The sequence below is a fragment of the Ciona intestinalis genome, unplaced genomic scaffold, assembly GCF_000224145.3.
Source record: "Ciona intestinalis unplaced genomic scaffold, KH HT000047.2, whole genome shotgun sequence".
In the NCBI taxonomy this organism is placed as follows: Eukaryota; Metazoa; Chordata; class Ascidiacea; order Phlebobranchia; family Cionidae; genus Ciona; species Ciona intestinalis.
This window is the reverse complement of record NW_004190369.2, coordinates 79,438-93,769: the sequence shown is the minus strand read 5'-3', so window position 1 is coordinate 93,769 and position 14,332 is coordinate 79,438. Positions and strand designations below refer to the sequence as shown.

The following is a 14,332-nucleotide window of genomic DNA, read 5'->3' as shown; positions in this document are numbered from 1 at the left end:
TATATTATCATTAATATTCATAGCCCTCAAATAGTTTTTTTTGCCCTTTCTGTCCATTAAAAGTAATATAGAATATGTAATTATTTTAGTGTTTCCTGAAAATTGTGACACATACTATGGACCACACAGTGTGGAATGTCTTACAACTATTTGGATATCAAAAGGTTGTTTGAGTGAGGGAACCAAAGCTCCAGTTAAACTAAACACTGCTGAAAAAGAAGCTTTAGATTTGCTTATTGTTGAGTAAGCAGAATAAATTTTTTTTGATGTATTTGACAGTTTCATTTAATGTTTTCATTGCAGAGAGGTTATGCATAATTTTACCTTAGTTCGAATGGAAGCTGATGGTGGTGATAAAGATAAAGGATTGGAATGTTATGGAATTGGTTTGTACATTATTACCAACATTGCTATTCGTATGAATTTCTGACTATTGTTTTTAGTATTAGCAACATTGCTATTGGTGGATGTGTTCCTACTATTGTATTTCAATTTAGTTTATCCTGAAAATTGTGATTCTTATCACGGACCTCACTCTATTGATTGTCTGATCACGATATGGGAAGAAGTGGATTGCAAACTGAAAGGTTATAGATTTCCAAACAACCTCACTACTGCTGATACTGATACGTTGAAAAACTCAAATATAACGTAATTTGTTTTGGTTAGAAAATAATTTTGCGCCTACATTAAAGTTTTTCACAGAGCTGTAAGAGCAAACATGGAAAGTGTAAAATCAGCAGCGGATGGTGGAAATGATGATCATCAATTAAATTGTTATGGATTAGGTAATCCCACTGTCATTGTATTGTTTAATATCTCTATTTCTATTACAACCATGAGATTTGTAGTGTTGTGTATGATCAAGCTGAAAGCATTTATTTATTTTTTGTGTATTTATATTTAGTGTGTGTATTTATTTTTTTCAGTTTTTCCAAGTGATTGTGACTCGTATTACGGACCACACAGTGTGGAATGCCTTACTACTATCTGGAAATCAAAAGGTTGTTTAGCTGAAGGAACAAAAGCTCCAGTTAAATTAGAATTAAATGAAACAGAAGCCTTGGATTTGCTGAATATGGAGTATGTAAACATTACTTTATTCAAGTTTTTACTTTTAATATGTGTTATTTTAAATACAGTGAAGTCTTGGTTAGGTTTGAAACAATTCGAATGGAAGCTGATGGTGGTGACAAAGATAAAGGATTGGAATGTTATGGAGTTGGTTGGTATATTATTAACAGCAATGCTAATTTGCGTTCTATTGGTTTACCTTTCAGTTTATCCTGAAAATTGCGATTCTTATCACGGACCTCACTCTATTGATTGTCTTATTACAATCTGGAAAGAAGTGAATTGCAAAGTCAAAGGTTACAGATATCCTGGAAATCTAACAGCTGCTGATGCAGATGCTTTGAAATCCATGAATTTGACGTACGCCTATTTTTAAATATAATATGAACATTCAAAATATAACGCTTTTTTACAGAGCTGTAAGAGGAAATATGGAAAGTGTAAAATTAGCAGCAGATGGTGGAAATGATGATCATCAGTTAAATTGTTATGGCTTGGGTAAGTTAAGATATGTAATGTTTGTTCTTTAAGTTTATTGCCCAGTTTATTTTTTACAACATATTTGCATAATATATTGCAGTACTTTTTAAAAATTCTTTTAGTGTTTCCTGACAATTGTGACACGTATTACGGACCACACAGTGTGGAATGTCTTACCACTATCTGGGAATGGAAAGGTTGTTTAGGTGAAGGAACAAAAGCTCCAAATAAACTAGAAACAAATGAAACAGCAGCCTTGGATTTGCTGAATGTAAAGTATGAGTATATCGGTATAATGTTTCTTATGTCTCCATTTTAATTATTTTAACCACAGTGAAGTTTTGGATATTTTTGAAACCATTCGAAGCGAAGCTGATGGTGGTGACAAAGATAAAGGATTGGAATGTTATGGAATTGGTTTGTACATTATTAACAGCAATGCTATTTGTGTTTATTTGCGTTCTATTGGTTTACCTTTCAGTTTATCCTGAAAGTTGTGATTCTTACCACGGACCTCACTCTATTGAATGTCTCATCACAATTTGGGAAGAAGTGGGTTGCAAACTAAAAGGTTATAGATTTCCCAACAACCTCACCACCGCTGATAGTGATTTTTTAAAAACCTCAAATTTGACGTGAGTTTTGGTTTGGAAATAACTTACTTTTTTAATTAAGTGATTTATGTTTACAGAGCAATAAAAGCAAATATGTTAGCTGTTAAATCAGCAGCAGATGGTGGAAATGCTGATCATCAATTGAATTGTTATGGTTTAGGTAAAATGTTTTTGTTTTACTTTTAAACTGTGTTTTTTATAATAACCGTACGACTTTTCATGGGTCTTCTTCTTCCTTTAATTTCAAACTCTGTTTTGTAGCTAAAACCATCTACCAAGTAGCTAAAACCATCTACGTGATGTTTGATATGTCCATAAAAAGTAACAAATATTTCGATTTCAGTGTTTCCTGACAATTGTGACACGTATTATGGACCACACAGTGTGGAATGTCTTACCACCATTTGGGAATGGAAAGGTTGTTTAAGTGAAGGAACAAAAGCTCCAGTTAAATTGGAAGCAAATGAAACAGAGGCATTGGATTTGCTGACTATTAGGTATGTAAATTTTTATTGTAAGCGTTGTTTTTTATATGCTCTTTTTAATATAGAGGGATATTAAACAAATTTGATCTGGTTCGAATGGAAGCTGATGGTGGTGACAAGGATAAAGGATTGGAATGTTATGGAATTGGTTTGTACATTATTACCACCGTTGCTATTGGTGGATGTTGTCCTACTATTGTATTACCTTTCAGTTTATCCTGAGAATTGTGATTCCTATCACGGACCTCACTCCACTGATTGTCTGATCTCAATCTGGAAAAAAGTGGATTGCAAAGTCGAAGGTTATAGGTATCCCGATAACCTTACTACTATTGATCGTGATTCTTTGAAAACATCAAATCTGGCGTGAGTTTAATTTTTACAAAAAAAAACAACATTCTTAATTTTTTTACATAGAACTGTAAGAGAAAACATGGAAAGTGTGAAATCAGCAGCAGATGGTGGAAATGATGATCATCAGTTAAATTGTTATGGAATTGGTGAGCTAAACTATTGTCTTTAAGTGTAATATCTAGAATTTGTGCTTAAAACTTCATATAATTTTTTTTTTCTTCAGTATTTCCAGATAATTGTGACACGTATTATGGACCACACAGTGTGGAATGTCTTACCACTATCTGGAAATGGAAAGGTTGTTTAGGTGAAGGAACAAAAGCTCCAGTTAAATTGGAAACAAATGAAACAGAGGCATTGGATTTGCTGACTGTAGGTATGTAAAATTTTTATTGTAAGCGTGTTTTTGTATGCTCTATTTAAATACAGACAAGTTTTAAACAATTTTGAATTAGTCCAAGTTGAAGCTCACGGTGGAAATAAAGTTAAAGGATTGGAATGTTACGGAATTGGTTTGTACAATGTTTATAGCACTTCTATTGATGCAAGTAATCCTACTATTGCATTTCGTTTTAGTATATCCTGAAAATTGTCATTCATATCACGGACCTCATTCCATCAATTGTCTTATTACAATTTGGAAAGAAGTGGATTGCAAAGTCAAAGGTTACAGATATCCTGGCAATCTAACAACCGCTGATGCAGATGCCATGAAAGCATTGAATTTAACGTATGTTTTTTTTTAATGAAAATTTAATTTAATTCAGTTCAATGTATTCTTTATGTTTAACTTGTTTGTTTTTATACGAATATGGTGTAAGCATTGTGAATGTGAACGTATAAAATATATTGCTTTTCTTAGAGCAATAAGAGAAAACATGAAAAGTGTAAAATTAGCAGCAGATGGTGGAAATGATGATCATCAATTGAACTGTTATGGCTATGGTAAGTTAGTTTTGTGTTTATTAAGTTCTATCTTTGGGGACGTTAAGTAATCATTGAGTTCTTGTTGTTGCTTCCTAAAACAAGTTGTTATAGACTAGTTATAATTTATAATTTATTCCTTTAGGGACGAGTACAGTTGGTAAAAGTTTAGTATCTATATAATTTGTATTCTGCACATTATCAAGGTTTTAACGTCATTCTGTCAAAGAAAAGTGGTTTTATTTGATATCTATGTTAATCTGTGGCTTTCAGTAAATTGCAATTTTAGATACCTCAGCTGTTTTTTTCATTTTTTTTGGTATTATGTAGCATTTTTTACATAGTTTATGTTTTTTTGTGTATTATTCAATTTTGTTTGGTTATAAGTCAAGTATTTGATTTTGCTGAGGCCAGTAATCAATTCAATTAAACCCCTTAGTTGGGTGGAAAACAAACAAGGAATCCACTTTTCAATAGATTTTTATATTTTGCTTAAAAACCCAAATTACACTGAACCACAGGTTCTCTGAAAATGTCATTAAAAATGTTTTGACTCCATAAAGAAATCAAAATCCAGTCTTCTTATAAATTTCCTAAAGAACTGATTGAATATTTTAAGCTTGTACAAACACCTGTGTCGCTGAAATCAGATATTTATTTTTTATAATTTTTAATAGTATGTTCATTAGAAATATTGTTGTTTTCAGTATTACCTGAAAATTGTACCACATACCATGGACCACACAGTGTGGAATGTCTTACAACTATCTGGGAATCAAAGGGTTGTTTAAGTGAAGGCACAAAAGCTCCAGTTAAACTAGATACTCCTGAGAAAGATATATTAGATTTGCTTAACGTTAAGTATGTTTTATGTCATGCTGCATTGAATTACAATATGATGTTATTTTTGTATTTACATTTATAGTGAAGTTTTGGATAATTTTGAAACTGTTCAAATGAAAGCAGCAAGTGGGGATGATGATAAAGAATTGGAATGTTATGGACTTGGTTTGTTTTTATATTTAGCTTTGCTAACGCTAACTAATGCACTACAATCTTTTTAGTTTTTCCTGAGAATTGCACTTCATATCACGGACCTCACTCTATTAATTGTCTCATCACAATCTGGGAAGAAGTGGATTGCAAAGTCAAAGGTTACAGATATCCCGGCAACCTTACAACTGCTGATGCTAATGCTTTGAAATCTTTTAATTTGAGGTAGGTTACTTGCAGGTCAGATGCTCTATTACTCTATTTTTTTACATAGAGCAATAAGGGAAAACATGGAAGGTGTAAAGTCAGCAGCTGATAGTGGATCTGATGATCATCAGTTGAATTGTTATGGTTTAGGTATGACAAATTTTAAGTTATTTTTTTATTTTAGTTTGCAGTTACCCATCATGTGTTTTATTGTCTTCGTATCTTCAGCTCCTGTAAATTAGGTATTGGTAATACACTATGTGTAATTTTTTTAGTGTTTCCTGAAAATTGTAGCACATACTACGGCCCACATAGTTTGGAATGTCTTACAACTATCTGGGAATCCAAAGGTTGTGTAGGTGAAGGCACAAAAGCTCCTGTTAAGTTAACAACCATCGAAAGAGACATCACAAATTTGCTCAATGTTGGGTAAGTATAACTTGTGCTACAAAATATTGTTAAACAACATAGCAAGTTTGTATTTCAGTATGTAAAATTATTCTCTAACATGTAGTGAGGTTTTGGATAATTATAAAACGATTCGAATGGAAGCTGATGGTGGTGACAAAGATAAAGGATTGGAATGTTATGGACTAAGTTTGTATTTGTTTTAATATACTTTTGAAAAGGGTATAAAAGTCGTTAGTTTGCAGTTTTTCCGGAGAATTGCACTTCATATCATGGACCTCATTCTCTTGATTGTCTTATAACAATCTGGGAAGAAGTGGATTGCAAAGTCAAAGGTTATAGATACCCTGGCAATCTAACAAGTGCAGATGCTATTGCTTTAAAAAACTCGGCTTTGCGGTGAGTTGACCTTATTATGGAAAAATAAAAATGCAATAAAAGTCAATTTATATTCTGTTGTTAGCGAAGTTGTACAACACCACACAACCCTGTTGTGCAACACCTTTTTCATAAATATGTCAACGCATCAAGGCGTCTCCATGCAGAATTTTAGAATCAATTGTACTGCAGAACCATTCTGTTTTATGTTGGTGTAGTCCTTGTCAAAGACTTGGCCCATTAACCTAATACACCAAAGCCTATTTAAGTCTATCAAGCAACCAGTGCAACTCTGTCTTGGACACCTTCCGCAATACAGTTTCCAACACACAGGTCACCAACTTCAACCAGAACACTCCTCTTGTTATGGCTCAAGTCTGGTTGCAGTGTCTTTAACTAATTCCCACAACTCATGTCATAGGCTACTCTTCTCAATTTTACAACACTGCATCACAGTCAGATGTGTATTTCACATCATCTTTATCTTTCGCTTATCACATTTTTATTGAGTATCTTGTCAAGCACACAACATGGTTTTAGTGAAGTATCTTGCCCAAGAACACATTATGGTATAAGGGTAAAGCGTCGTATATAGTACTCAATGCAAATGATGCATTATTTTTAAAACAAAATGTGCTTGCTTGTGGAGAATATTTAAACTGTGTGTCTTTTGTGATTAGACCTACATTTAAGCCTCGGCACCAGACATTACATGACCATACAACAAACACAGTTTTTATCTTGATTTATTGCTTTTAATAATTTCAGTGCTATAAAAACAAACATGGAAGGTGTAAAATCAGCAGCTGATGGTGGAAATGATGATCACCAATTAAACTGTTATGGTTTAGGTAAATAGGACTCTACATTTAGTTTTATAAATACACCTAAACAATATGGTATATATCTGTAATTAAATGGTATACTTAAATTTTGGTTTAAACCTTTTATTAATTCTAATATGTCTGATTTTATAATAAACTATTTCAGTATTTCCTGAAAACTGTACCACATACCATGGACCACACAGTGCAGAATGTATTACAACTATATGGGAATCAAAGGGTTGTTTAAGTGAAGGAACAAAAGCTCCAGATAAATTAGATACAGCTGACAAAGATGCTTTAAATTTGTTGAATGTTGAGTATGTAATGCTGTTTTTATTTTCAACAAACCCCACATAACTTAACTATAACACAGTAAGATTTTGGAAAATTTTGAGATGGTTCAAGCTGGTGCCTATGCTGGTGATGAAGTTAAACAATTAGAATGTTATGGACTTGGTTCGTATTTTGTTTGCATGACTTTGTCAGAAAAAAAAGTATCTTAATTAATATATTTCAGTTTATCCTGAGAATTGCACTTCATATCACGAACCCCACTCTATTGATTGTCTCATCACAATCTGGGAAGAAGTGGATTGCAAAGTCAAAGGTTATAGATATCCTGGCAACCTGACTATGTCTGAGTTTGATGCTATGCAAAAAAGGAATTTAAGGCAGGTTTTATTTTTGTAAATTGAATATAAGAAATAGTTGATATGTTAAATGGGGAACTGGGGTCAATTAAAATGTTTCTGTTAAAAACCCTACCATTAGGAAGTTAACAATGAATGAATGAATATTGTGCATTGTGCAGTAAAATTTTTTTTACAGATGCAGTATTACTTTTGAGCATTTAATTATTAAGATATTGGCACAATAAAATTATTAGTACGCCATTTCTCATTGTTAAGAGACTGGTTTACACTTATACAAGAAGGACTAATGACATCACGAAGTATAATAAAAGTAACAATAAATGGGACAGAATCTGAATAGAAAATCAAAGATTACGAAGTGTCTTTAATTTCTCTTTAACATAGTTACACTTGTACAGAGATATTACAGCAAACATGGAAAGTGTAAAATCAGCAGCTGATGGTGGAAATAATGATCATCAATTAAATTGTTATGGTTTAGGTAAACCATGATTTCTTTTTTTGTTGTTTTAATAATACTTTACAAAAAAAATGTGTTGGTTAAATTGTTTTGGCTTAGTTTAATAAACTAAAACTGTTGGTTGTTTTTCAAAGCAAATATATTTTAATCTTACCTTTAAATTTAGAAGCATTAAAGGTAATCAGAATTTTACTCCAATACGTATCTGAATTTTACTCAGATAGTGTAATTGATTTTTTATTACAGTATTTCCCGAAAATTGTGACACATTCTACGGACCGCACAGTGTGCAATGCCTTACCACTATCTGGGAATCAAAAGGTTGTTTGAGTGAAGGAACCAAAGCTCCAGATAAATTAAACACAACTGAAAGAGGTGCTTTGGATTTGCTGAATGTTGGGTGAGTCTAAGTGTTGTTCAAAAATAAAACCCCTATAATAACAGTTTATTTTAATATTTCAAATGCAGTGAGGTTTTGGATAATTTTGAATTAGTTCAACTTGAAGCTGTTGGAGGCAATAAAAACAAAGAATTGGAATGTTATGGAATTGGTTTGTTTCTGTCTTTTTAAACATTTTTCAAGTAACTTTTATTATTCTGTTTCATTTTAGCTTTTCCTGAAAATTGTGATTCATTTTTTGGACCTCACTCTGTTGACTGTCTCATCACAATCTGGGAAGAAGTGGATTGCAAAGTCGAAGGTTTCAGACATCCCAACAATCTCACTACTGATGACACGCATACTTTAGAGCTGCTGAACCTGACGTAGGTATTTGCCCTTTCAGTTGGCACAACAATACAGCTTTCCCTTTTACTAATTTTAAGTGTAATATACGCAGAGCAATAAAAGAAAACATGGAAACTGTAAAATCAGCAGCTGATGGTGGAAATGATTACCACCAGTTAAATTGTTACGGCCTGAGTAAGTTGATTTGTTTAAATTGTTAATAGTATTGCAAATGATTGTTTTTTCTGACATTTAAACACTTTTTTTTCAGTTTTTCCTGAAAACTGTGACACATACCATGGAGAACATATTGTTGAATGTCTTACAACAATTTGGTTGATGAAGGGTTGTTTAAGTGAAGGAACAAAAGCACCAGTTAAACTTGATCAGGCTGAACTACATAGTGTAGTTGTGTTGAATTTACAGTATGCATTTTTTTCGATTTTTTAATTTTGTTGTTTATATTTTACGACTACAGTGAAGTTTTCAACAAGTTTAAATTGGTTCAAATGAAAGCTGATGGTGGTGATGAAGATAAAGAACTAGAATGTTATGGACTTGGTTTGTGTTTGATTAATTACATTTTATAATACAATATATATATTGGTATCTAACGTTTTAGTGTTTCCAAATAATTGCAATTCTTACCACGGACGTCATTCCATTGAATGTCTCATCACCATCTGGGAAGAAGTGGATTGCAAGGTTCAAGGTTATAGATATCCTAACAACCTCACAACTACAAATTCACATACATTAGAATTTCGTAACTTAAGGTGATTGTGCTATAAATTATTTAATTTATTTGCAACCTTAATCCAATTACATTTTAATAGAGCTGTCAGAGAAAACATGAAAAGTGTTAAATCAGCGGCCGATGATGGAAATGATGATCATCAATTGAATTGTTATGGCTTAGGTGAGTAGGTCGATCTAAAACTGACATTTCCAGCTTTCCAATACTGCAACCCCCAATGAGGTTTTTTGTATTATTAATATGTTTGTGTCTCTTTTGTTGTTTATTTCAAAATTGTTAATAGCCCACATTGAAATATATCCAGCAAAGTATTTTTAGTAGCAATATACCTTTATCACATAGTGCAATAAAATAACTACAAAAAGAGATCGGGGCCCTGAATTGGGCCAATTCATTATAAAAAAATTGTTGATAAAGAAGATAAGCAGATTCGCTTATCTTTGTGCATCTTCGGGACTGTGATGTATTGTGGGACTGTGTAACTCCTTATGTTAGAAACACTGCTTTTACAAAAAATATACCTTTATCACATAGTGCAATAAAATAACTACAAAAAGAGATCGGGGCCCTGAATTGGGCCAATTCATTATAAAAAAATTGTTGATAAAGAAGATAAGCAGATTCGCTTACCTTTGTGCATCTTCGGGACTGTGATGTATTGTGGGACTGTGTAACTCCTTATGTTAGAAACACTGCTTTTACAAAAAAATGCTGTTGTAGATTTTTCTGTTTGTTTGTTTTTTGCAGTGTTCCCTGACAATTGTGATACATACTATGGACCACACAGTGTGGAATGCCTTACAACTATCTGGGAATGGAAAGGTTGTTTAGGTGACGGAGCAAAAGCTCCAGCTAAATTAAATGATACTGAACTGCATGATATAGATCTAAGGTTTGATTTGACTTCAAATTTTAAAAAATAAGGCTTGTTTTTTGTTTAACTTCTCCAATAATAGTGAAGTTTTACAAAAGTTTGAAACTATTCAAATGGAAGCTCATGGTGGTGACAAAGATAAAGGATTGGAATGTTATGGAATTGGTTTGTACATTATTAACAGCATTGCTATTGGTACTAATTTGCCTACTATTGTATTTCGTTTTAGTTTATCCTGAGAATTGTGATTCTTATCACGGACCTCACTTTTTTAATTGTCTCATCACAATATGGAAAGAAGTGGATTGCAAAGTCAAAGGTTACAGATATCCTGGCAATCTGACTATTCCAGAGTCAGAATCCTTAAAAATTTTGAACTTAAAGTAAGATGTTGTAAACTAAATAAACTGTGTATACTAAAGGATTTACAAATACAGATCTATAAAAGAAAACATGCAAGGCATAAAATCAGCAGCTGATGATGGAAATGATGATCATCAGTTAAACTGTTATGGAATTAGTGAGATTATTGTATTAATACTTTTTTTGTTTTTTTCCTATATTTTTCCTCGAATACCAATGTCTTAAACTATACTTTGAAATGGGAACTTACGTCTTTCTATTTTATCTGTGATCTTCTAACTGTGACAATAAATCCCCTGTGCAGTGTTTTTGGAAAAAAATGTTTTTCGAAAATCTGCATGATTTTGCCAATATATGTTTAGCGTTTCCTGACAATTGTGATGCTTGTGTTTTAAATGGACCATTCACACCTTTATCTTATCTTATATGTTTAGTATTTCCCGACAATTGTGCCACATACTATGGACCACACAGTGTGGAATGTCTTACGACTATCTGGCAATCAAAAGGTTGTTTGAAGGAAGGAACCAAAGCTCCAGTTAAATTAAACACCACTGAAAAAAATGCTTTAGATTTGCTGAATGTTAAGTGAGTATGAATAAAATTGTCTTTATAAAGTTGATTTGTCTATTTTATTTACAGTGAGGTTATCAATAATTTTGAAACGGTTCAAGCAGAAGCTAATGGTGGTGATAAAGATAAAGAGTTGGAATGTTATGGTCTTGGTTTGTAACAACTTTAAATGTGATTACATTTTGTGATCTTCTGTAACTATTTTTAGCGTTTCCTAAAAATTGCACTTCATATCATGGACTTCACACTCTTGAATGCCTTATCACAATCTGGGAAGAAGTGGATTGCAAAACCAAAGGTTATAGATATCCTGGCAATCTTACAAGTGCAGATGCTGCATTACAAACCTTTAATTTACGGTAAATACTGTTTTTAATTCTTGCAAAAAAAAAAATTGTTTGTTATAGGCATGTAAGAGCAAACATGGAAGGTGTAAAATCGGCAGCTGATGCAGGAAATGATGATCATCAATTGAATTGTTATGGTTTAGGTTAGCTTGCTAAACATTATGATCATTTTAATATTTCTTAATAGAACCTAAACTTGGGCTAATCACGATTTTAAAGCTTGTTTGTTGAACTTGAGAAAAAAATTGTACTGTTAGCTTGGATTTAGATAAAGTTTTTTAAATATACTGAAACTGTCATTTTTTGTTCTTTGACCATTGTTGTGACCTTATCTGTAGCATTTGGCTAATAGGAGTTTAAATGCCAAAGTTTTTAATTTTGTTAAAGATCACATCTTATTCAGTATTTCCGGAAAATTGTACTACATACTACGGACCTCACAGTATGGAATGCTTTACAAATCTGTGGTATATAAATGGTTGTTTGGTTGAAGGAACAAAAGACCCGCTTAAATTGGATCAAGAAGAAAAAGAAGCCCTCGATTTATTATCTTTGGAGTAAGTTTAAATGTTAATGGTTTTAGGTTATTTTTTCATTGTGTAATATTTCAACTATAGTAACATATTGGACAATTTTGAAACAACGCGAATCACAGCGGAAAGTGGTGATGAAGAAAAGGGAATGGAATGTTATGGAATTGGTTTGTGTTTTTAAATGAATGTTACTAGAAAAGATAAGTATAGTTTATTATTATTTTTGATTGTGTGCTATTTTAGCTCTTCCCGATAATTGTGATTCTTACTATGGTCCACATAATCTTGAATGTCTCATTACAATCTGGGAAGAAGTGGATTGCAAGGTCATGGGTTGGAGATATCCTGGCAACCTTACAGTTTCTGATGCTGATACTTTAAGATCCTCAAACTTGAGGTATTCACTAATGCTTGCTAATATTATAACATCTCAAAACCATTTCACTTATTCACAGAGAAATAATACAAAACATGAAAAGTGTGAAATCAGCAGCGGATGATGGAAATGATGAGGATCAATTGAATTGTTATGGTTTAGGTAAGTTTGGTCTTCATTTCATTAATATATTAAGTTGTTTTTAACTGCAGGGCTATGTGGAGGTTCAGTTGGACATTTTTTGTTTATATAATAATAAAAAATTAACATATTTCATGTATACTAAGAATAACATTTTAACATAATGATTTGAGAGATTTCTTTAAATAATAAGTTGATTGTATATTAGTCTGTATATCAACAATATGACCAAAAAAAATAAATAAATAAAACTTCGTATTAAACAAAACTTAATGAAGTGTTACTTTGATTAAAAGTTCAAATTATAGGAACAAGGTGTACTAAAGGTGCAATTTATTTCACCACAGTGCGCCGTGTCCACTTTACATGATGTGGTCTGTAGTCACACACAAGAGCAGCCTGTCCAATCTACATAGTCTGGATTTTCTCTGAGAGCTTCTTCTGCCTTGCTGTGCATTAATAATTGACATTAGTAACTAAACATATATATTGCATTTTTTATTTCACGCACAGCATCGCTGGTGATTATCATAACAATAAAACGCTCTTTTACATTTAAAAGCACTCCACTTTCAGTTGTATAGTAGAGTGGTGGAACTTGGAACATTTAAGGGGTGTTCACATTACTTCCTTCATCGCTAGCGATACGAGCAACAAAATTTTGTTTAAAACAGTTTCTACTCTGCCGATAATTGCTAGCGTTGAACGGCTTTGGCCAAAAAGTAACAATTTTTCGCGTGAACTGTTTTGCTGTAAATTAAATCGTTTAGATAATTTTCGATTAAATATGAATGTGGAATATATTTTGTTAAATTTAGCATTTGTTAAGGTGTTTTGCAATTTTTGTTAAGACCAACTTTAAAAAAAATGATTAAAACAGTGGAATATTACACGGACGTGTTTAATACACAATTACTTTGTATAAAAATGATGAAATAAAACCAAAATATATGAAATATAGAGGCAGATATAACATTAGCCAGTTACTTGACAAATTAGGCATTTGCGCTAATATTTTAAAAAGCCGTTGCCTGCTAAACGAAATTATACTTCTTGGGTATTTTCCTCTGTTTTATTTATCGCATGTTTACGTTGAAACGAAGTTAAATGTAATTTCCAACTTCTCACAGAACAGGATACCAGGAAGTTTTACATTTGCGTGTGAATCCTTTGTAGGCAAACACATCGGCCAACAATCGCTCTCTCCCATCGCCAGCGCTTTTACCGCTCGTAGTGTGAACCCGCCTAAAAGCACATAGTGCTCGATATTTGTCAAAATTTTTGGGTGATACCACGAATTGGTGCTATCATACTTTTATTAAATAACAACAGTAAATAAATATGCTAGAAAACACAAAAGGAATTTATCGATTCACGTCAAAATTTTTGGGTGATACCACGAATTGGTGCTATCATACTTTTATTAAATAACAACAGTAAATAAATATGCTAGAAAACACAAAAGGAATTTATCGAATCACACAACAAGTGTAATTTTACCAATTTAAAACACACACAGAGTAAGACTTGACAATTACAAATCCTTGTTCCATTTGATTAACAAATGATTTTATTATTACAAATATACAAAAATCCCACAAAACAATTTCACATGCTCTGCAAATGAAGTTTAAACTTCCTTTTCTTGCCCTATTGCTGTAGTTTTAACATTTTATAGAGGGCGCCATGGTTAAGGCAACGCTTATATATACACACGCTTGGACACAATCGCACTGACCAATCAGAATGTTCTGCCGTGTCACGGTTCATTGCAGTTACATATA

General features: G+C 32.4%; 1 protein-coding gene across 1 annotated transcript in view; it reads left to right on the top strand.

Annotated features, from left to right (window-relative positions):
- Positions 1-14,332, top strand: part of LOC100175212 — a gene marked incomplete at its 3' end in the record, with an annotated part of 276,802 nt that overhangs the window by 183,108 nt on the left and 79,362 nt on the right. Inside the window, exons 115-156 of the mRNA XM_026837993.1 lie at positions 90-243; positions 304-386; positions 498-651; positions 706-788; positions 930-1,083; positions 1,143-1,225; positions 1,281-1,434; positions 1,490-1,572; positions 1,677-1,830; positions 1,889-1,971; positions 2,036-2,189; positions 2,246-2,328; positions 2,512-2,665; positions 3,437-3,519; positions 3,584-3,737; positions 3,870-3,952; positions 4,639-4,792; positions 4,857-4,939; positions 4,996-5,149; positions 5,199-5,281; positions 5,407-5,560; positions 5,646-5,728; positions 5,785-5,938; positions 6,686-6,768; positions 6,908-7,061; positions 7,118-7,200; positions 7,262-7,415; positions 7,796-7,878; positions 8,104-8,257; positions 8,326-8,408; positions 8,469-8,622; positions 8,697-8,779; positions 8,856-9,009; positions 9,063-9,145; positions 9,207-9,360; positions 9,421-9,503; positions 10,089-10,233; positions 10,298-10,380; positions 10,445-10,598; positions 10,653-10,735; positions 11,013-11,166; positions 11,221-11,303. Of these exons, the coding sequence (XP_026693794.1) occupies positions 90-243; positions 304-386; positions 498-651; positions 706-788; positions 930-1,083; positions 1,143-1,225; positions 1,281-1,434; positions 1,490-1,572; positions 1,677-1,830; positions 1,889-1,971; positions 2,036-2,189; positions 2,246-2,328; positions 2,512-2,665; positions 3,437-3,519; positions 3,584-3,737; positions 3,870-3,952; positions 4,639-4,792; positions 4,857-4,939; positions 4,996-5,149; positions 5,199-5,281; positions 5,407-5,560; positions 5,646-5,728; positions 5,785-5,938; positions 6,686-6,768; positions 6,908-7,061; positions 7,118-7,200; positions 7,262-7,415; positions 7,796-7,878; positions 8,104-8,257; positions 8,326-8,408; positions 8,469-8,622; positions 8,697-8,779; positions 8,856-9,009; positions 9,063-9,145; positions 9,207-9,360; positions 9,421-9,503; positions 10,089-10,233; positions 10,298-10,380; positions 10,445-10,598; positions 10,653-10,735; positions 11,013-11,166; positions 11,221-11,303 (4,968 nt within the window). The remainder of the gene's footprint in view (positions 1-89; positions 244-303; positions 387-497; positions 652-705; positions 789-929; positions 1,084-1,142; positions 1,226-1,280; positions 1,435-1,489; positions 1,573-1,676; positions 1,831-1,888; positions 1,972-2,035; positions 2,190-2,245; positions 2,329-2,511; positions 2,666-3,436; positions 3,520-3,583; positions 3,738-3,869; positions 3,953-4,638; positions 4,793-4,856; positions 4,940-4,995; positions 5,150-5,198; positions 5,282-5,406; positions 5,561-5,645; positions 5,729-5,784; positions 5,939-6,685; positions 6,769-6,907; positions 7,062-7,117; positions 7,201-7,261; positions 7,416-7,795; positions 7,879-8,103; positions 8,258-8,325; positions 8,409-8,468; positions 8,623-8,696; positions 8,780-8,855; positions 9,010-9,062; positions 9,146-9,206; positions 9,361-9,420; positions 9,504-10,088; positions 10,234-10,297; positions 10,381-10,444; positions 10,599-10,652; positions 10,736-11,012; positions 11,167-11,220; positions 11,304-14,332) is intronic.